Source organism: Danio rerio, chromosome 3, assembly GCF_052040795.2.
Source record: "Danio rerio strain M-AB ecotype USA chromosome 3, GRCz13ab, whole genome shotgun sequence".
In the NCBI taxonomy this organism is placed as follows: domain Eukaryota; kingdom Metazoa; phylum Chordata; class Actinopteri; order Cypriniformes; family Danionidae; genus Danio; species Danio rerio.
Window position 1 is genome coordinate 23,503,285 of NC_141023.1, and position 23,579 is coordinate 23,526,863.

Sequence of the window (23,579 nt, forward strand, 5' to 3'; positions counted from 1 at the left end):
TGTAGTACGTACCCATGCACGTTCGGTCGAATTGGCGGGTTGCTGGAGCCTTTCGTGTAGCGTTACCTTTTGTCTGCTCAACCAAGGAGGCTCGGTAAAATAAAAACAAACTCTACCCCCAGTCGACAGATTTTAAAGTTTGTCGAGATTTAAACCCGGTCTAGCTGCACTAAACCACCCATTTTGGCGTTTTTCGCCGTTAATTCAGTAATACACAGGTAAGTGGCGCTGCGTGCAGATTGTAAAAACAACTGCAGGACTGATTGTGTTTCAAGAAATGCGATTTTGTTACTAACAGGTGGATGTTTTGAGTGTTTTATGCAGTGTTGTTTTAAAATACAATTTTAGTCGTATTTTGATGAATGTTTATCATTTGTTTTAGTCGAATCCAGGTCAACATGGAGAAGTGAGCTACCATGCTTTTGCAACATTAGCCACAAGGCTAGTTAGTCGGTGTCGCGTATATTAGGAGTAACGTTATTTTTAGATTTATAAAGTTAGATTTGTTGTGCATTGGAGCGTTTTATGCATGTATTTTCAAGCCAGTAATAATGTCGTCGGTGTCATACCCTTTGGACCTAAATTGTGAGTGTTATAGAGTCAACCTCCTGGCTCGGATCCGTGCTAGACAGAAACGCCTTCCTCGTGCACGTGCGCCGTTCAGAAACTACTGTAACGTTATCTCGGAAACACACTTTTAAAAAGAAATCTATGTGGCGTTCACCGTAACATTACACATCATATTTGAATATTTTACCTCACCAACTCGTGTCAGCAGGAAAAAGGACTGGAAAATTCTAGTACCTTGTCTGCGCGTGCACGTCGATGGAGTTAAAGGGATAACTCCAAGCGTGAAAATTTACTCACTCGTGTATTTTTTTAAGTTTCTTTTTGGTTAAAGCACGTAACCTTTCACTTCCATAGTTGGAAAAACAAAAATAGTATTAACCTTAATGGTTACATGTTTCCTGCTTTTTTTCGAATTATCATCTTTTGTGTTCAACAAAGGAAAGTCAAACTGGTTAGGAACGAGTAAAGCGTGATTAAATTATAATTTTCAATTTTAAATAAATTATTCTTTTAAATTTCGCGGTCCTGACACTGTTTATGAGTTGAAATAAAGTAGTTATGTATATACGTTGCTGATGCTTAGCAGTAGTGTTTAAAATGAATGTAAAGTTAAAATATGAACCATGATGACTACATGGGTGTTTACTTTTACTCTGCAGGTCTTATGCAAAACAGACAGAGATGGAATTATTTAGATTGTTTTATTTAACAATCATAACATGGGAGCCTGTTGTTGTTTTAGGTCTATATTTCTCTGTCTATATGTACATGTATCTGTTGATTAATTAGGATTATCTGAAATCTCTAGAAAAATCTTAGAATGGCACATCCTAGACAGCATATTAGTGCAAAATATTGTTGATTATCATGTTTTATAATGTTTTTATTAGACTGTTATAGACGCTTATCACATTTTCGGGGTTTTTCAGAAGCAGAAATCGTCATAGCTGGGTAAACTTAGAATGTCGTAAATGAGAGAGTACAACAAATATTTTTTTACAAATCTATTTGCTGAAATAAAGAAAGAAAATGCCACAACGGTGTTATCAAGACTTTCAGAAAAAGAAATAAAATAGTGAGACTGATGACGGCAGCCAGAGGAGAAAATAAAGTCAAATTTACTGTGCCACTCCATAGACGTTGCATCAAAAACACATAAACAGTAATTCGTTTTTTGTAATCTGATGCAAAGATGATATGATACATTCATAAATGTTCAAACGCTTTTATAAGATAAATAAATGTTAAAAACTAATTAAAAAATGCAAAAGAAAATTTAAGATTGTGATGACCGTTAAATGCGTCTTGTGAAAAGGGTTCATTATGCTATATCTGTTTATGATTTATTTAGTCAGCAACTTAATGGTCTATTGCAGCTCACAAAAATGTTTTAATGACAGTTACTAGAAAAATGTGATTATTGGTCTCAAAAAAGAATTCAGTACAAAAGTTTTGTAAGATTTTTAAAATGCATTTTTAATATAGCTAGGATTCATTATTTTAACTGAATCAACTCAAAAGGGAGCAGTGTACCATGAAAAGCTGTGTTAGCTAGATCTACTGAACTGTTATCCACAGTGATACTGTGTAACTTTATTTCCTGCCTTGTGTTGTTTCCCTGATGTCACCTGAGCCCCCATCCCCTCTAATCCACACTTTTACTCTGTTCAGCACTGTTGACGTTGACAAGGAACCGGAAGGTTCCGCAGAGCCTCGATGAGCATGAGCCAACCTACAGAGACAGTTAGTGATGCTCCCAGCGTCACCGAAGGTGTCTCAACTTTCTCATTTACTGCTGTTGTCTATTCACATGTGTGGGGAGGGTTTTATTATTTCCAGCTGCTAAAATCACTTAAGTGTTTCTGTCTTAAAGCTGCTTTTATTGAATCACAGGGTTGTTGGTGACTGTTTTTATGACCGCGTTTTCATTTTCATTTACTTGTCAGTGACTAGTAGAGGTGCTTCTACTGAGGTTTATTAGGTCAATGGTATTAAAAATGGAGTATTCTGGGTGTGAGAGAACAGCTTATAGTTACTTTTTAGTTACCAATTAAATTGTATTAAAACAGGAGAAATGTGTCTAATAATTAGTCAATTTCAATCAAGGTTAGTAAATACTGCAGGTATATTGCAATTGTTAGTTCATGGCTAATGGGTCATAAATATTTGCATATACAGTAGATGCTGATTTTCAAATTTTAGTTGCCTTATGCTGATAAAATGCAGATATCAACGTTCAATAATAATAGGTTTGATTAGCATTCATGTTATGTGACTTTCAAACTGCTGTTCAAGTGTTCTAGATAATAGTTTAACTCATTAAATTATGTATAGTTTGTGTAATATACTTATTGATTAATAAGAAATGTTCCTAATTTGATTAGATTGACTTTTTTTTTTTACTTTTTCCTTCAAATAAATGCAGGCTTCAATTTGGTGATAAGATACAATCAAAATTTTTTGCTGACCCAAATCATTTAAACTTATGTATTTTCAACCTTAATGTGTAGTATGGATATTTGTACAAAACTGTGTACATTTATTCCTTAATTCTGTCAGAATATATTAGTCTGGAGTAAATGGTTGATTCCAATATCTTAAGGCATTTCATCTCAAAGCCTTAGGAAGTTGTGTAAAAAGCATAAAGTCCTCGTGGATCAAGTTTAAACCAGTATCTGCTGCGCTTGGAATGTGACACTAACCGTACGTTCACACCGAAAGCGGCGAGAGCGTCCAAGGTCGCTCTGGCCGCCCTGGCGACAACGCTGACTGCCTTCAGCTCCGGCGGCGAGAGCGTCAAAACTCGCTACATTGATCTCATATTTAAAGGAGCCGTTGCAGCATATCAGTTACATTCCTGCATAAGGCATGTTTTTAGCGTGAAAATGTTGCGCACTTTTTTATCAAATTCATATAACAATGGAAGATCAAGTTGCGTGTGGTGTGGCTTTGCTCTATTTATCCAATATGTGTCCGTATGTCTGAAATATCCTGAAGCAGCAGTACTGTTTTGTACTGTCACATCGCGTGAGATTCCCGCTTTTTAAAGATAAATTTATATAACATTAATGAACATCAGTAACTCGCCAGTGACTTATTTAATGTATGTTCCTGTAAGAAAACATTGTAAATAATTGGAAATCCGGCGACCGCAATAATCAAACCCTTGGGAACAACTGTGGTCGGAACCAAAGTTCACAGGTCTGTGTTCCCTGAACTGCTATCAAGCGGTGGACGTCTTCATTCTGATTGCTTGCCGCCGAAACGCGTCATAGCTCATTACCATAAAGTTGACTTCATTTCAACTCTCCTCGACGCTCACGCCGGCGAAGACGCGCCGCGCTGCTCCTCGCCGCTTATCGTCGCCTATCGCCGCCGGCTCTCATTGAAAATGAATGACTTCCGGCTACTTTGACGCTCTCGCCGCTTTCGGTGTGAACGTACGGTAATGATATGTTCATGCTGACTCTTTAGAAATTGTTTGAGCGAATTGTGTTTTTTATGCAGTTAAAATCAGATGAATACAAAAAGTCATAGTTGGTATTAAAGTCAATTAAAAATTGTCATCATTTAATCGCCTTCTGTTTCAAATTGGTTTTGGTTTCTTTTGCTGTCAAACACAAAGGAAGATATTTTGAAGAAAGCTGGGCGCTTGTAACCATTGACTTCCAAAGTATTTGTTTTTCTTACTATGGAAGTCAATGGTTACTAGTTTTTAGCTTCCTTTGAAAGATCTTTAGTGTTCAACAAATAAAGAAATTAATTGTCTCTTCAAGGTTTAGAACCGCTTGATAGAGAGTAAACAGTAAGTAGCTTCACAAATTTGGAACAATGTGACTGTATTTGACAGAATAATTTTTGGTTGATCCAAACCTGTAAGCAGTGGATGGTTAATTTGAAAACATTTAAAGTCTTTTCTGAAAGATTTTAGCTTTCAGTTTAGTTCTCAAAAGGCATTTACCACAAAGTGCTGTCACCTTATTCAAAATATGTCTTACATTTTAATGCAGAGCTTTATTAAAAACAAAGATTTGGACGTTTTCAAGACTTAAACATTAGAAGACTGCATTTGTTTGCCTTCATTTCTTGTTTTCTTTCTAATAAACTTTCCTTTTTGAGCAATACCACCAGTCGTGAAAAGTTGTTGTTTTTGTTTGTTTTGCTCAGCACCATAGTGTGTTTCAGCTTTGCTTCTAACAGTTTGAATACTGATTTTGTTTTCCACAGACTCTGACCATGTTTTTTTTCTTTCCTTAGAAGTTTCTCCAGACAGCAAGCTGGCGGCCACTGCTGGAAAGAAGCAGACCAAGAAGAAGGTGGAGGATGTTGTAGAAGAGGAAGAGGAGGAATATGTAGTGGAAAAGGTCCTGGACAGGCGGGTGGTGAAGGGCAGAGTGGAATACTTGCTCAAATGGAAGGGCTTTTCAGAGTAAGTACAATCTTATACAGTCAGGTCCATAAATATTGGGACGTCAACACAAGTCTAATATTTGGCACTATACACCAAACACAATGGATTTAAAATGAAAGTAGATGTGCTTTAAATTGCAGACTGTCAGCTTTAATTTGAGGGTATTTACGTCCAAATCAGGTGAAAGGTGTAGGAATTAAAACAGTTTGCATATGTGCTTCCCACTTGTTAAGGGATCAAACATAATGAGACCATTGGCTTCCAAGCTGTTCCATGGCCAGGTGTGTGTTGTTTCCTTATTATCCCAATTACAATGAGCAGATAAAAGGTCCAGGGTTAATTTCAAGTGTGTTATTTGAATTTTGGAATCTGTTGCTGTCAACTCTCAAGATAAGATCCAAAGAGCTGTCAAGCAAGCCATCATTAGGCTGAAAAAACAAAACAAACCCATCAGAGAGATGGCAAAAACATTAAGCATGGCCAAAACATTCTTGACAACAGCAACATCAGAAGACCACAGAAAAAAGTGTGGTGGACGACCAAAACATTCTTTCCCTGGTGATGAAAACACCCTTCACAACAGTTGGCCATCAAGAACACTCTCCTGTGTGTGTGGGTGTGGGTGTCAATATACAGAGTCAATATACAGAGGGTTCACCACGAGATGTAAACCATTGGTGAGCCTCAAAACATGAAGGCCAGATTAGAGTTCTAAAAAAGCCTTGACAGTGCTGGGACAAAATCTTATGGACAGATGAGATCAAGATCAACTTGTTCCAGCGTGATGGGAAGAGCAGAGTATAGAGTAACTAATCATGGTCCTAAGCAGTGAAGCATGGTGGTAATTTATCGCAAAGGATTTGCAACCAAGTATTATAAAGTGAAAGTTTTATGTATGATTATTTTTCTGTCTCATTTCTTTTGGTTCCTTCACAAGTTGGACGCACATATGCAAACTGTTTTAATTCCTACACCATTCACCTGATTTGGATGTAAATGCCCTCACATAAAAGCTGACAGCCTGCAGTTAAATCACCAATTATTTCAAATAATAAACCTTTGTTTCAAATCCATTGTGTTAGTGTATAGATTCAAAAATGTAAGAATTTTGTCAATGTCCCAATATTTCTGGACCTGACTGAATAGTAAAATTTCCGGTATTAGGCATTTAGTAGAGCCCTTCCACAATGTGGAAAATTGGCTGAATTGCAGAATCCTCAAAGAATAGTATTAGCTGTGTGGAGCGAGTTTGACAAACTTTAAAATGAACAACACCCAAACAAATTTAAAGTGTTCTCAATATCTGCCGTCTATGTGTAGGCATGAGCTCCACAGAGCCTTGACAGTCAGCATTATACCTGAAAGTCTTGTACAAACAAAGACTTTAGCATCTTTATGACAACCTGTCAGATTAAATGGCTTACTTTAAGAATTTGTGACCAAGTTAAATCATTCCATTGAGCACTTGATTTTTAGAAAACATGTTGGGCATTATATCATAACTAAAAGAACTCCAGAAGTATACATTTGTAAGCAAATCATGCTTTTTTTTAGTGGTGGAGTACCTCTGAAAAAAAGTAAATATAGCATTGATATCTGCTGACAATTTATTCTTTTTTTTTATCTTAGAGAAGATAACACATGGGAACCAGAGGACAACCTGGACTGTCCTGATCTCATCGCAGAGTACATGACAAAACATAAAATAAATGATGACAAGAAAGAATCCAGTGCAAAGAGGAAAGAATCTGACACAGATGGTGGTGGAGAAGATAGTCGGCCTAAGAAGAGGAAAGATGAGGTTAGACTCGATCATTTCTTTTGATGAACAATATTTGTTTATGAAATGCCTTCTGTAAAATTAGCTTTAGTCTGACAGTCTTACTTTCTTGTTGATTCTCTGATGCAACAGCCACAGAGGAGATGTTGAACTTAAAATTTAAGTAATTCAGATTTCACACAAGTTGCACTTAATAAAACCTCATAAAGACATTCTTACCAGAAGACAAAATGTTTTTGGAAGACTACTGAAAATAAACTTAAACTGCATATAATGCATATAATATAAATATAATATAATATCGTAATGTTTTACAGCAAGACAAGCCAAGGGGATTTGCACGAGGTTTAGATCCAGAACGTATCATTGGAGCCACAGATTCCAGCGGGGAGCTCATGTTTCTAATGAAATGGTAAGTAAAATCCGGTTTAAGAAGACATTTTTTTTGTTTTAGCAGCATCATGAAAAACCTTCTCACTCTTGGTCAAGCTGAAACCTGATATGACTGGACTGGATGTTCGCTAAATGTCTGGTTTATGTTTTTGGCCTAGTTAACCTATTATTCCAAAAAAAAAATTTTACCTTTAAAGCATATAAAACGTGACCTTTAAGGCATATGTATGTTGTTGTTTTTGTAGTAGTAGTTTCATTCTTATGTGCACATGTACTGAAGACTCTCACATCTGGCAACCAGTTTTAAGCCGCAGTCCAGATTCTGAAACCTGCATAAAGTTTCATTTTGGTGGTTTAAGCCAAAGTCCAGATGCCTTTGTTTTTATTTTCGGCTCAAATATAAATCAATACCAAATGGCAAAGTATATGGGATCTGCCTACAAGGAACAAACTCGATGAAGTTAATAGGGTTGTCAAAAGTAGTTCAGGACCAATTGGTACTAACGTTTTTGAAAATCAGTCGACTCATCAGTGGACAGCTCTTGTATGTCAGCTCATATGCAGACCAGCTGATTGATGCAACTTTGAAACACTCCAGTGTCTGTATCCGTGTTTGCTCTTTGTGAAAAAAAGAGTGGTGAACTGATGACCATTAAGGCTAATCAAGGTAATTTCTGTTGAGCATGTGAACACAATAGCCAACCAGCAGTGTTTAAGAATGCGCTTAATGGCACTCACATGTTAGGGAACTGAAAATGGACCTTTTTAAAATTTGTACCAACCTTGATATTTTTGACATCACAAGAAGTTAACCCCAATGTTGGGATTTTAATTCTAGGAGTGATTCTCCCATGTGTTTTCTTTGCAAAAGAAAGTTTTATAATATAGTTTTCTGCTGGATCCCAGGACATGCTGGATTAATTGGAAATGAACAAGCCGCCAAAACAGTCCTCACAGGAAATTTAAAGGAGTGCAAAATCCCACTTTCCGATTTGAAGGCACTTATAAAAGGCTATATTCTCAACAAATGGCAAACAGAATGGGATCAGTGTTCAGAAAATAAACTTTTTGAAATTCAGCCAGAAATAGAAAGAAAAGCTTGTTTATTTTTTAACTCAAGACACGATGAGATTTATAGAGGATGTTTATAGAGGATGCCACATTGGACACACGACGAGACTTGCACATGGACATTTACTTAAAGGAGAAGAACCACCAAAATGTCAATATTGCAAAAGATACCAAACTGTTAAACATATGTTTGTGGAATGTCCTATTTTTATTGTTATCAAACAAGAATTTTTATCTGGACAGACTTTAAATGAAATATTTTTAAATGTGAATCCTTCTAAAATTGTAAAACTTTTATCTAAAGTAAACCATAAAAAACAGTTTTAGATTTTTATCTTGTATATTGTATATTATTAATATTATTATTATCTATGTTTTTTACCTTGTGTATTATTTGTTGCTGTTGATGAACTGTTAGAATATTTTTTTTCTAACTATAGAAAAGTGGTATTTATAAAATGTTTTAAACTTGATCTGTTTGTTTTTTTTTGTTTTTTTGCCATGACAAAGCCAAAAAAGCTGAAATGACAATAAACTCAAAATTCTCTCTCTCTCCCTCTCTCTCTCTCTCCTCCCCCCCCCTCTCTCCCCCCCTCTCTCTCTCTCTCTCCCCCTCTCCCCCTCTCTCTCTCTCCCCCTCTCCCTCTCTCTCTCTCTCTCTCCCCCTCTCCCTCTTTCTCTCTCTCTCTCCCCCTCTCCCTCTCTCTCTCTCTCTTTGCAAAAGCAATTTATCTATGAAGTGATCTTTGATTGCCTGCTTTAATTCTCTTTAAGAAACTTTAAGAAGTTTTTTCTGTTCACTTTTTTGAAGAGATTTTAACACCGTTAAAAGCTGTTTTACCAGCAACAAAAATCTTTAAAAACCTAATATAATCTGTGGTATAGATTGTCGCACAATAAAAATAGCTATAGAAGCTGGCATGCTGCTAAACACAAACACTCTCAAATGACAATAGCATCATCTTCACTGAACATGGATTAGATTAATCTAACATTTAACAGGCCAATATAATTATTATATTTGACAAATTTTATAAAGAAAATTATCCAGAGAAAAAAGTGTGCTGGTTATAATAGACATAATATACAAATTTATCATCTTTTTTTCACTCTAAAGCAATGTTATAAAAAAATTAACATCATTTGACACATTGATTGATGCATCTTTAGACCTTATTTCTAAGTCATCAAATGCAACTGTTCTCTACAGGAAAAACTCTGACGAGGCAGATCTGGTTCCAGCAAAAGAGGCCAATGTGAAGTGTCCACAGGTGGTAATTTCCTTCTATGAAGAGCGGCTAACATGGCACTCGTACCCTTCTGAGGAAGAAGAGAAGAAAGATGACAAGAACTAGGCTTGGGGCAAGTCAGAGCAGGTGTTAGGCTTATTTTGCTGTGTTTTCAGGGTGGGTTTGGGACAAGTTTCGAGTTGGGAGAAGAAAAAAAAAAAGACACCCAAAATCACTCTAACTCTCAATACCATAAAACCTGGACTCAAATATAATTCAGAGCACGATATGCAGAAGTGAAGTCATCTTAAGCAGGCAAAAGTGAATGTTGTGTCAGAAGACTGGCCAACAGATGAATCGCAGGATCACTGTTTTCCCTCTTTGCTTCTCTTTCTGTTGGTTTATTATGGGAAGTAGGGTGTGTATATGCTGCAGTAGTTGCTCAGTTGTCATTCCCGGATGACAAAAATGAATTGAACGTCTGATTAGTTGTAAACTTGATGCAATGGGTCATCTGTGCATATCTTTTTCCTTCTGTATTTTTCTGATAAGAGATGAGAAGGACATTCAAGTCACTGTGTAATACGCTGCCCTAAGTTAAAACACAGTAAGTACGCGACACTGGAATTAAAAATTATGGATTCATAATTTGATTCAGTGTCCACATTCAATTTAAGTAGTGTTTGCTAAATTGAATGTGTGTAGTTGCTTTGTTTTGTCTATGTAGGGCAGTATGACGTAATTTCTCAAGCCTCTGCTTTTCTTTTCCATCTCATCTTTTGAGATTTTCTCTCGAAGTCATTTTTTTGTGTACATACATTTCTAAAAACAGTTGTCACCTTATTAGTGAGCAAATTGCTGTGTTTTGCAGTTGCTGTTTTAGCAGTATTTTGGAATTTGTATTCAAGTATATAGTATTCTTGTCTTTTGTTCTCCACTTGAGGATATATATTGCATAAGGATATATTCACAGCCTAGTAAAACTGCATTTCCCATAATCTCATATAAATTCCTATTTTTAACTAATAACTGTCTTTGTATTTTATCAGTCGCATTACTGTGTGAAGAGAAAATCTGATCTTTATATCCCAGCTTTTCTGACTGATTTTTTTTTCCAGGTTTTTTAGGCTGATCGAAATTGCTAGTCTTGACTCGTAAATACTTATGAAAAAATTGACAGACTTATTGTTTTAACCTCTTTGGTGGTGCTCATGAAGTCGAATGTACTACACAGCTTTAAGGCATCTTTTTATATCATGAACATTCAAAGGTGTAGTGAAAAGTCTTGCTAACATTACCGTGCTACAGATCAGGTCTCACAGTACCACCTTTGCACCAGCATAAGGTATTGACTATATAAAGAGTTTTTTTAAATGTTAATTAATGTCTGCAGTTGGTTAAAAAAGTGCTCAGATCACTGGATACTGTGTTTTTGCTAATTAAGGTATTAATAGTGACACTTTTGCTGCGTATCTGAGGAGCCGTGAAGTACTTTGTCCTGCACAATCAGTAATGTGACTGCATTATACTCCTTTCTGATGGACTCTGTTTTCTCTTTTAAAGTGTACTGTTTGAAGCATGTTACTTTCTTTCATTTTCACCTTTTCAAGGGGGAGACATTTATCTGTTCATTACAAAAATAAACTTTTTTTAAATTAAACTTTTGTTTAATTTGTTAGAGATCATTTCAAAATGTATTTGTTATAGCAAGCTCATGTTTTAAAGAAAAGAAAAATGGACAAATCAGGACAATAAATAAACAGCATTTAATTAGAAGGAAGAACTTAATTTCACTGCAAAACCTTTAACACAATATACATAATTCAATATAAAAAGTTTTAAATTATTTACAAGAAAAAAAAATGCATGAAATCACATAGAATTTCATCAATGAGTTACAGTAACACAGTCTTTTATAAAACACAAACTCAAAGGCAGAACTACTTTTCTCTTAAAACATACAGGGGCAAAAATCAATTAACCTTGTTTTCCATAGAATGATAATCCTGTTTAAAACAGGGTGTCCGCAGGGTCTTAAAGTCCATTTCAAAAACATTTTAGGCCTTAAAAAGTCTTAAATTCACTAAAATATTGACTTGTAGGTTTAAATTATCAAATGGGTCTTTCATTTTAAATCTTCATGTAAAACTACCCAGTCAGACCAACACACATAGTCGCCAACAATCTATCTCCAAAAAAATTCTCTATAACAATGTTTTCCATAAATTAATTATCTTTCTCACAATAACATTTGTATGTTCTCCCAAGTATTTATAGACCATATGTGGTGAGGACACTGACAGACTGGACCTGGACAGACTGTTGTACATTCTAGTTTGTCATTAAAAAAAAAGAAAACATTATATTGAAAGAAATGTATGTATGGTTTGCTCTTTTTTGATACATTAAGTATTATTCAAGTAGTTAGAATTTTTAATTGGACAAGTGAAAATCCTTTTAGGGTTTAGCCTTGTATAAGTATGAAAAGTCTTAATTTCGACTTTGTGAAACCTGCAGAAACCTTGTAAAACTAAATAATACTTTTTCATCGTATACTTTTATATGCTTCAACAATTGTATTAAACCAAAATGGATCAAAACTTGGATTCCAAGCATAACATACCATTTTCTAATCGGGAACAATTTCCAGTATGTCTTTGTTGCCCAGTTAGTTTTTTTTAAACTATTAGGATGAAGCAGAAGTTGCAATTTGTCGGAAGATGGATAAAATGTCCATTCCCTTTCATAATTATGATGTTGATGAGGAACTGGAGGATTCAGATCCACAAGGGGACGAAGGACTTTGGCTGTAGTCTAGTGATAATCATAAATCATGATTTAAAAAGGTCCTCACTAATAAGTCCCAGTTTACAAGTTTGAGTTTTACGAGTATGTGAGGTTGTAGTCTTGTTATTATTCTGTTGAATGCAACTATTTATTATTGAGAGTAGATTTCATGTATTCATATCAGCATAAATTGCAGACTAATAGCTCAAATGGTATCTAATGAGAGGTAAAAGGAATACATTTTTGTCCCTTTAAAGAAGATATGTCATTGCGATACAGGGGAAGTTGAACGAATAATGCTCAAATTAAATGAACTTTTAAAAAAAAGTTGAACAAACAGCACAATGTAGTCTGGTTTACAAACTGCAATATTCCATAAAAAAACAAATATGATTTCATAATGTGTTTCTTGAGTCATATTTTAGCTTTTATGACCATTTTCCCTCTCTGGCCCTTACACTGGGTTAACACGTCAAAAGCGAAATTTGTATTATTGCAAGTATCATGATGCAACTCAATGCAAATGTGTTAATTTCCACTGGGCGGCACAAATGCACCAGAATTTGCTTCAGTCTCTTCCACACCAGTTCAAATAATTCAACCCTCAAAATTTGCTAAGGGTGAAAAACCTCTCAAGTAAACTAGAAAGACAGATGTAGTGCTCCACGTTTAGTGTGAACCTAGAATAAGAAGATCAGTCTGCTTTCTTCGACTTAAGTCAACCTCACTCACAAACTGCATGTTTGTTTTCTCATACAGTATGCTTATCGGTGTCTTTACCTTGAAAGGAAATTCATAGTATGGCCCTTTAGATCAAACCATTATGAAACTTCAAGTTCGGTCAAGTCATGTTATGTCCCTGCACAATTGGGATAATCTCTTGGGTAAATATACCCTACCTGATGCAAATTGCCATTGAACTGTGGTAAACCAGCTGATGGACTTAACAGCAGACAGTGTTTTTCCTGAGCCTCGGCATTACACATGTCTTCCATCTCACTTGTGCTTTTGCCTTTTGCTAAGTTTGCGTCTGGACTGTGAATCTGATCTGTTTTGTGATGCTGCATTTCTAGTTCTGCCTTGCTGCAGAGTAAAGTTATTGTCGCAGTAGAGCAATCCTTGTTCTTCTCTTAGTCTCTCATACACCTCTTCATACAGGCTATTAAGACGCTGCTTAACTTCTTTGATGGAACAAGAGATCTCTGACTTTTCCCTGAGCAGTTTGGCTCGGAGGCGTCTCAGACTGTCCACACCATGCTCCAATTCCACTAGGACATCCAACTTCCTTCTGCGACAGTTCTGAGCCGCCATCTTGTTTTTGCCTCTACGGCGAATGTCTCTGATTAGCGTGAGCTGAGCTTCACTGAGATGGTATTTTTCTAGCAAGCGATTGAACTCATCCACGTTTAAGTTGATGATGCGTTCATTTGAGAATGGGATGTTCATCAAGCGTGCGCGCTTTTCGTCCCGACTGGAGAGATGCTCCAATGCGTTGTCTTCTGTTGACTCTTCAAAGAAATCTTTTGGTGGTTTTCTTTGGCTTTGAGGTTGGTTGTAGGTATGATCGTGTCCAATGTGCTCGAGGCAAGGAAGACGGTGGAATTGCCTGGTTTCCAAAAAGCTTGACTGGCACATTTTGGTTTGTTCTGGCATGAAACCGCCCACTGCGCCATCCTCTTCTTTGATATGACTGTATCCCACAGCGTCTTCATCGGGAACCAAACTATGGGTTGAATTTGAGGATGACGAAGAGCATGAAGATGATGATGAGGAACTGGAGGATTCAGATCCACAAGGGGACGAAGGACTTTGGCTGTAGTCTAGTGATAAACCAGAGTCAGAATCTGCTTGGTTCTGCTCTTCAAATTGTGTTTGTCCAAGTTCTTCCAGCCCCAAATCCATTAGTGCAATCTCATCAAGCATGGCTTCCTCCAGCAGAGGATCTAATGGGCTTGGTAGATCAGAGCCAGCGTTCATGAGGAGCTCTATGATATCAGAGTCTTCAAAAGCTTCTGCATTAGAGGAAGTGTCCAGATTGATGTTTGGCATGGTGCTGTTTGGTGTTTCAGGGAATCTTGGCAGAGTGGCTTGATTAAGGCTAATATCTTGATGAATGACATTTTCTATGGATCCAGTGTTCCTGTCTGAATCACTGATGTTGCCAAGAGAGTCCTCTATTGTTTCTGTTGTATTCATAACCTGTAAGGATTAAAATAAAGGAAATAAATTATTTGACTGCCAGGGTCAATAAAGGTGACCTGCCTCATCATTTGAATGTTAAGGTGCTTTCACACCTGTGGATCCATTATTTTGTTCCGAAACAAAGCACACGGCAAAGTTTCTAAACAGACCAAAAGAGCTAAAACAAGTCACGTGCGAGTAAACTCTCCTCATATTAGTCAGAGTTTCTAATTTTTTTGCCGCTTTAATTTATGACGATGAGCAATAAGAGATTCTAAGCGAAAAGCTGCATTTTAATTATGAATGGTGACACCCACAGACATCGTCACCAAATATAATCCATTCGGTCTATTTTCCTAACGGATAAACAGCTCGCGTTAATAGTTAACATGCTCACACTTTTGTATTTGACATGAAACGCACATTACTGGTAGGAATGACATCCCGCCCTACTCATCATTCTCTCTTCATACAGCCGTATTTATTACATATCCATAATACTCTGTGATATTGCCTGGTTCAGATTGTATTGCTTTTTCACTACAATCAATCCGTTCCAGAGTTCATTTCAATCGAGCAGAGACTACCTCATTCAGGCGATCTCGGACTAATTGGTTTGGCGTGGATCCAAGCGCGTTTGCTGGATTCACATATGCCAAACGAACCGCGCTGACTGGGGAAATGCATCAGGTTCCGAAACAGTAGTTGTGAAAGCAATCTTACATTCGTGAATAATATTATTATAAATCCTTATCAGGATAGTATCATTAACAGTGACTAGCTGTTTATGAAAAATGAAAGTAATCAATGTTTACAAAAAAAAATAAAATTAATAAACCACTGAAATGGAAATTTGCTCTTCTGTAAAAATTTTGCGGTAGATTTGCAATGAGGAAATAGAGTACTGGGGAAGTAATGATTCATTCAACTTGTCATACAGTGTGCTTAACTATACTGGTAGCATGATACAATCCCCTTATTCCCCCCCAAAAAATATTACAATTTGGAAAATTTCCTTTCATTTTTTCTCGTCAGATGTCATTACGAAAGTATCAAATGACAATATTAAAGCTGTACGTATGCAAGATTTGACAATCAGTGGTTAAACTAGGTATTGCACTCCAAAATTAAAACACTTTCACCTCGCCCCTCCTCTGATGTCTCCACACAAACACAGGTTTCCAGGTACACCAAAAGCATACCTGTCAACCAAATATTAACTGTATACTAGCTACAAGTGACAACACACAAGAATATTTTCTATATTTTCCAAGATCATTGGTTTTAACCAAACTGGTCCAATGGCAATTTACCATAATTATGTTTTAAAGAGAGCAGGTTATCAAGACCAAAACAAAGACAGACATTCTGAATGTCTTAAATTTGAAAACATGAAATAGATGAATAATAAAAAAAATAATAAAGAAAAGCCATCTTTATATGGTTATGACTTTGAAAAACTACAACTACTAGGTAATTTCTAGTTTAAAATAAATATTCATCACAACCACTGTCATTCTGGTTTTTATAGAAATAAAAGGCGTTATTAAAGGTTGCCCCATTTGTGACTGCAACATGCTTACTGTCATCACACCAATAGAGCAAGCTCACAGTATACACTTCAGTGAACTCTGCTGTTTAGTTAACTGCAATTAGTTTAACATTTCAACCAACTTGAATTGTCACATATTTCACAGATTTTCCGCTGGCATGGACTGAATGATTACTTGCTACCTATGTCATAATTACCATAATTACTTATGAAAAACGATGCATCAAGTTGTTGTTTAACTTGAGGATCTGCTACATTCACATTATATCTTATGTATTCCCACAATTAAAAGTAACAATACAGTTTTTACAATAATAAGCTGTTAAACACACAAAAAAGTTTCTCAAAAAAACCTATAACTACAAATATCTTCTCTTTTGTTCACTAATGTTTCAACGTATGGACTTGTAATTTGCTTCTTTACAGGAAGATGTTTGCCATTACGTACCTGTGATTCCATGATAGACAAAACATCTTGCCATTGTTGCTCTAAGCTAAATGTGGATTCCTGTTCAGGCAACAAGGGTGAGATGAGAGACCTCTGAAACTGAAGTGCATGTTCTCCTGCGTTCTGTACACCAGGACCTGTCAACTGAAAAATTAACCTTTTTTTAAAAGAGGATCATCTGAGTGGATTGTAAAATTTGACACACTAGGTTTAAGATGAAGTTTTTACCTCTGGATCTTCTTCTGAGAGCAAGCTGGAATCAATGAGAGGCCAAAGAGAAGAGCCGTCTCTCACACCTGACAACTGAAAGTGGAGCAAATGAGTTTGAGGAAATTGTTTTATAAAACTCATATCACTCGGTTATCTATCAAGGTCAAACAACGATGTTCATTATTGGCTCAGGAATGTGGAAAGACTTGATCAAGGTCAGCAGCAGCAAAACATCTGCTTTTTACACGACATACTCGTTGAACTGAGTAATTCCTAGAGCTGTTTGGCTTTTTCACACTATATTGGTAAAGTACATTTGTTCAAGGTATACTTTAGCTCAAATACAAATATATAATCTTATCATGTATGCAACATGTTAAGGATTATTGATGTTGTATAGATTTAGATATTCCAGATAAATGTAAAATTCCATCCATAAATTCAAGTCAAAAATGTAAATTCATCCATTTTCTTTTTGGCTTAGTCCCTCTTAATACGAGGTTGCCTCAGCTGAATGAACTGCCAAATAATCCAGCATATGTTTTATGCAGTGGATACCCTTCCAACTGCAACCCTTTACTGGGAAACCACCCTACACTCTTGCATTCACACACACTACGGCCAATATATTTAATTCACCTATAGCGCATGTCTTTGGACTGTGGGAAAAACTGGAAGAAATACATGCCCACACGGGGAGAACATGCAAACTCCACACAGAAATGCCAACTGACCCAGCTGGGGCTCGAACCAGCGACCTTCTTTCTGTGAGGCGATCATGCTACCCACAGAGTCACCCTGACGTAAATATATATATATATATATGTGTGTGTGTGTGTGTATATATATATATATATATATGTATGTATGTATGTATATATATATATATATATATATATATATATATATATATATATATGTATGTATATATATATATGTATGTATGTATGTATGTATATATATATATATATATATATATATATATATATATATATATATATATATATATATATATATATATATATATATTGCAGAGTATTAAATATGTGGTTCATATTGTAATTGGATTCAGTATTGTACCTCTAGATCCTCCTCCAGCATCTGGTTGTGAAATGGATTTAAATTTCTCCAGCTCTCCACCATAAACTCATCCTCTTCCTCTTCTTCGTCATTAAGCAAGTTAGGTTGGGTTCTTCCATTTTCTGACTGCTCTTGGTGGATATTTTGCGGAGGGTCCTGCTCCCAGAAGAAAGACTCCGCATCTTCCTGCAAATGCAAAAGTAAGGAGCATGACTAACATAAAGAAGAAAAGTGCTTTTTGTGCATAAGATGTGCTGGCCTAATAATTACTATTATTATCATTTAATTTCACAATTCAGACTTTTCTTGCACAATTGTGAGGTATAAACTTAATTCCAATGACTTTTCTTTCAATTTAAATCAAAACAGTGAGAAACAACAGTGACAATGGTGGGAAGAAAATGTCAGAACTGAAAAGTAAGTTAACAATTGTTCATTTTTCCTTGAAATTCCAAGTTTATATAAAGGGCTTTTTTTTCATGTTTACAAAAGTATGATTTACATTTCACAATTTTGAGCTATTTTTAGCATATAAGCTTGAAATAGCGAGTTTATCAGTTTAAATTGCAAGATACGAAGTGGCAAATGTGAATAAAGTGAAACTTGTGAAATATAAATTTGCAGTTTTGAGAAAAAATTATTATTTTTATTATTGAAACGAGATTCCCATCTCAGTGTTGTTCGTTTATTAGACTTTATTAAATATTTAAAATTTTTAAAAACTGGTTTATTCATAAAAATCTAAACTAAAAAAGTGACTTATTGTAGTAACCTCCAGATGTTTTATCCTGTTGGTGAGACATCTGTGGTCACTTTTCACTCTTTTATATATGGAACCCATACAGTTATAGACAACAGACAGTTTTATGCTATAAATAGACAACCTTTCCCAGTCCTGGAGGGGAGCTAATTAAAGAGGCTGGTCTCTTGGGTGTCTGTGCTGTTGTTATTGGAAGTCCCCTAAGACCCCTGTGGCCCTGATGACAAGTGTTGCAGTTGACTAATATCTTTTTGGCATTAGGGGAATAACAACCCCCCCCTTCCCTCCCAACACCTTACAGTTAAGGTTAGGTTGTTACTTAATCATGTAACCTATTCAGTCCCTATCAGCCTACATATACTTGTCCTAGAGAGGGTTTGACAAGGTCAGACTGCCTGTTTACGTTTGAGCTGAAGGTATGTGGAGCATCTTTCGTGTACTGTGCATTGAGTCCGTTTTGAGGGAATGGCTGCAGACACTTGATCGGTAGCTGGTAAACAGGCATTGCGAAAGCAAATGTGCATGTCTTCTAGGATTACAAAACAAGCCAGGCTGGTGCTGTAGACGCCAAGCCAGCACATGCTCAGGCATATCTACCAGCGGTCAGGCTTCAAGTTGGGGTCCCAACAAGCTTGCATGATCAAATTAAACTGCAATAGCTATGCTTCCCTCCAAAGATGTGAATTAATTGCAGAATATCTCATAAACATTTGCGAATAAAGCACCATTTTCATCCAATGGCTTACAAAGAACAAAATCTTCACTTCCCGATAAACTGGTGCCAAAGCCACTATGGGCCTTTTTATTCTAGAATATATTACTTGTGCCTCAGAAGACTAAACACAATGAACGTGCTGTGGCTTTTGGAGGCATGAGATCACTGTTTAGGAGCTTAGCTGTGATTTGTCTATTAGTGCCACCCCATTGCTTCATTTTTTTATCATCACATGATCTGTTAAAACAAAATAACATGATTTTTTGATGCACATGCTGGAATTTATTTAGTAAATGTGTTTCATCATAGTTTATGCATATTTTCTCTTATCGGATAAAACGTTTATCCTGCTCAGTTGTGCTCATACATTTTTTATGTTTATTTTCAAAATTCATCTTGCCATTTCCATTATGCATTTTTACGCATTATTCCAAAACATGCATAAAAATATTTAGATGCATGGCTACTGATTTTATATCGCAGATTCATTGGCTTTTTATTGAAATGTGTCGATCTAACAATTCCCTAAAACCAGCCAAGAGTTAAAAAAAGTGTCAGAGAAAAGTACAATGGTGCAACCACAGTTTTACCTTGATTTTACATTGCTTTTATGTCTTTTGTGAACAGTGCTTCACTAGACTTCACCGGACACCATACAAGGTGAGCTACCGAGCAAACTGACCATACTAAAAAAGTCCATACATCAGAAGTGGCAAAAAAACTGTTATTTAAAATTCGTATTTAAAAACATCTATAATAGTGAGAAAAAAAAACTGAAATTGTAACTGTAAATGTAATTAAAATAAATATCCTTTATGTATTTACAATCATGCAAACAGTGTCCTACCACTAAATCCCGTTTTAACCTTATATTGTTTAGCTACATCAAATTAAATTTAGTTAATTTGAAAAAAAGAGATAAACTGGAACAAATACAAAAATGTTCTGGTTGGGAGTTTTGACATTTTATCTATCATGCATACGCAGGCTAAGGCTAAAAAACTTTCCCCCACATTGCATACTTCTGTTTATCAGCAGGTAAAAAAGAAATAGTTAACAGTCTGATCCAGCAAGTCAGATGTACCGTGGGGCCAAATATGCAGCCTTTTAGCACAGACTGCCTCTTGGTTCAGAAATAGCCCTGTGGGTCATGAGCATGGAAACCTGTCACATCTGATCTGGTCTGTACATGTGGGGACTTGACAAACATATGGCAACTGTTACTAAGTACAGTGTCCTTACCCAACGGCAGTTCAGGTTCAGCACTGCTTTCAACCTCTTATTCTGTTTTCAAAGCCCACTGAAGGAACAGAAAGTAAAGTAAAAAGCATCCCACTGAAATTCCCCCAGCCGTCCCACTGAGTTGATTCATGTGAACTGTAAGTGAAAGAAAGCATCTCGATGCTTCTCACTAATGTCAATAATGTGGGCACAAAGCCCAGCAGCCGGTCACAGTCACACTACTGGTCTGTTGGATGCCGTGTGTATATGCTGGCAGTTGCTTGTGGGTCAAACCTGTATAACACTACAGGATATTGTGACAAAGATGCTAATTTGGAGGAGATTATTAGAAGCAATAACATTGAGATGTTTTAAATTGTCACTCAATTGCTGGCTTGTGTATGTTGGCAATAAATAAAATCAGATTAAAGGCGTGTGCAAATTATTTGTTTAGGCAAACTAAGCAAAACAAAGCAAATCAAAATGCATTTCAGTTACATAACTGTGCAAAAGGCATTAAACTGATCACTGCAAACTAAAATAACCTTGTGTGATAAATAAAAAAAATCCTCTATTATATTTTGCATTGGAAATATAAGTTCATCTCCAAACATTACTTTTGTAAATGCTGTCACAGATTTTGTTTATTATTATTATTATTTTAAACCCAAAGAAATGAAAAAGTTGATAATATGTCAATGCAAGCTGATAATACATCTGGATCCAAAGCTGATAACTGTAACAGTAATTTTGTAGTTTATTAATCAATAGCTCAGAGGAACAATATCATTGAATAGTTTTCCTGGTAATGAATGATAAGAACATCCACTTGTCCCAAACTTATGTTTATAATAAAATAGAGCATTATTGCATGTTCATATGGATGCTAATGCAAGTATTGTTTTAGTTTTCTTTATAGTTATTTCTCTTGGTGTAAACACGCCTCTTACATGGTCACCCACTGAAGCTAAGCAGGGCTGTGTCCGGTCAGTACCTGGATGTAAGACCACATGGCAAAGCTTGGTTGCTGCCAGAAGTGGTGTTAGTGAGGCCAGCAGGGGGTGCTCAATCTGCGGTCTGTGTGGGTTCTAATGCCCCAGTATATTGATGAGGAGTCTATACTGCTCAGTGAGCGCCGTCTTTCGGGTGAGACGTTAAACCGAGGTCCGAGGTTTAACCCTGGCATCCTGGCCAAATTTGCCCACTGGCCTCTGTGCATCATGGCCTTCTAACCATCCCCATATGATAATTGGCTTCATCACTCTGTCTCCTCTCCACTAATCAGCTGGTGTGTGGTTCACACAGGTCTGATCATATAATTCAAAGCAAAATGTAAGCTTTGAAATTTTACACCTTTTGGATTGTTTCTTTTTATTCTTGAGTCTGAAAAGTGTTTGTTGTGGTTGTGTTTACAACATAGAAACTTATGTAACATGCTAGTATATGTTCCAGCGATCATATGTTAGCCCCATTACCCAGAATAATCTGGGTCTCATGAATCTCTCACGGTCAGTAGAATAAAAACAGCCTGCAACACTTGAGTAATGCATGGGTGGAAAACCCAGCCAGGACGGAGTATCAGATGTTTGAAGTTGCTTAACACACAGCTGTGTCTCAGGGCAAAGGCAGGACACGCATCTGTCCATCTCAAAAACAAATCTATGTGCATAGCCAGACTGAATATTTCTGGTGTAGAGCCGGTGCTGTATGGATGTGTGTTTTCAGTATTGCAATAAGCAAATAGAGTTTGTTTGATGGAGTTAGGCTGCTTTCTGTATTTGAAATCATGGGTTAAGTTAGGGTTAATGACTTCATGTAAGTCATTTATCATGTTGTACTTTAACTGTACAAGCTGATGACCAAATAAGATTACAAGGTAAAACACTTCCTTATTTTACAAGGGCACAGCTTACCTGGAAATCTGATGCCATGAGGAAATTGAATTCTAAGGTTAATAAAGTCAGATATAACACACACTTTTCTTCCCTTGCTAAACCTGTATAAACACATTTCTGCAGAAGACAATTAGAAAACTAACTAAAGAGCTAAAAAGACTGTGCTTAACTGACTTTGGCTAATATTTTTACAAAACAGTTTAATTGTTTTAATGCTCACCAAAACAGAATTTCTTTAATCAGAACTACTGAAAACAGCATTATTTAATGTATTGTTACAGTTTAGAAGTGTTTTCTACTTTACGTTTTCAGCACCCTTGCATGGAGGGTGTTGTCTAACACAAACTTCCATTCCTCAAATTTGTACTTGAACGATTATGTAACAAGCCACAAAACAGGTCATGGGCAAAATGAGAAAAACATCTGGCTTCACCGCTTACCTCTTTAAGGAGTTCATCGTCATCTGGATGGTTGAGGCTTCTTGACATGAAAGCTTCAAGGCTTTGATCCTCAGCTACTTCATAGCTCAGTTCTCCTCCGCTTCCCAGCCTCATGGGTTCCTCCATATCTTCAAGTCCTCCACCTTCCTCAAGGAGGCCCACTTGAGAGGGGATAGAGACTGCATTGTCAGACTCTCTGTGGACCAACCAGGCTTCCAACTCTGCCGCTGGCACTTGAAGACGGTCAAGCGATCGGACCCAACTCAGATGCCTGCGGGCTGTGATGAACTCATCTAAGTCTACGCTTTTTGGGTGCACGTTGTATCCATCTAGGATGTTTCGAAGATTGTGGAACTGAGTCTGAGTGAGAGCTGAACTTGGACCCAGAATGATTTCGCTAAAAGGAGGCAAATAGGGATCCACATCCACGCGCATCCCAGCCAGACTGAGAAGAATAGCCACTTGGATCAAACCCTCCGTGAAGTACTTCTTCAGGTCCGGCATGGCCCAAACCATCACCGGCAGCAAAAACTGAGTCAAATCAGTCTCGTCTGCAAAATTAGCTAGTCTCTGTATTCAGCTGTACAGTTGAAGCTTGAGAGTTTTTGAGGAAATAGTGAAGTGACAAAATATTCTGGAAAAAAAAAATGAAATGACATCAGAATTTAAGATTTTGACATTTTTATTTAGTCTAAGTGCGAGTCCACACTATCATGACGTAATGCCATTTTGACTGTAGGGTCTCCCTGCATTTGCCTTTAATCTCCTCTTAGCTTGCCTAAGTGTGATCTAGGCAGAACTTTACATAAAGCACATGCACACACAACACCCAACAC

At 36.6% G+C, this 23,579-nt stretch overlaps 2 protein-coding genes across 4 annotated transcripts in view; one reads left to right on the top strand and one right to left on the bottom strand.

Moving 5' to 3' along the window:
• cbx1a (chromobox homolog 1a (HP1 beta homolog Drosophila)) lies at window positions 1-11,114 on the top strand. 2 transcript variants are annotated; one of them, NM_199746.2, is given in 6 exon segments: window positions 1-218; window positions 2,242-2,341; window positions 4,828-4,999; window positions 6,611-6,782; window positions 7,079-7,173; window positions 9,436-11,114. In NM_199746.2, coding segments are annotated over 5 exon segments (639 nt in total). In that variant the 5' UTR covers window positions 1-218; window positions 2,242-2,286; the 3' UTR covers window positions 9,581-11,114.
• Window positions 11,107-23,579, bottom strand: part of nfe2l1a (nfe2 like bZIP transcription factor 1a) — a 21,599-nt gene continuing 9,126 nt past the window's right edge. The window contains exons 2-6 of one of the 2 annotated variants that reach the window (NM_212855.2): window positions 22,744-23,377; window positions 17,713-17,898; window positions 16,651-16,725; window positions 16,423-16,566; window positions 11,107-14,440 (exon numbers count right to left, since the gene is read on the bottom strand). In NM_212855.2, coding sequence (NP_998020.2) covers window positions 13,238-14,440; window positions 16,423-16,566; window positions 16,651-16,725; window positions 17,713-17,898; window positions 22,744-23,259 — 2,124 coding nt within the window. In that variant the 5' untranslated portion in view covers window positions 23,260-23,377 and the 3' untranslated portion in view covers window positions 11,107-13,237. Of the gene's footprint in view, window positions 14,441-16,422; window positions 16,567-16,650; window positions 16,726-17,712; window positions 17,899-22,743; window positions 23,533-23,579 lie in introns of both variants that reach the window. The other variant, XM_087242401.1, reaches the window with a different exon arrangement.

Coding starts and splice junctions, on each gene's coding strand:
- cbx1a (XM_087242210.1), top strand. CDS start 6,672: ATGACAAAACATAAAATAAATGATGACAAGAAAGAATCCAGTGCAAAG. Junction 6,783..7,078: donor CTAAGAAGAGGAAAGATGAG/GTTAGACTCGAT, acceptor AATGTTTTACAG/CAAGACAAGCCAAGGGGATT. Junction 7,174..9,435: donor CTCATGTTTCTAATGAAATG/GTAAGTAAAATC, acceptor TGTTCTCTACAG/GAAAAACTCTGACGAGGCAG.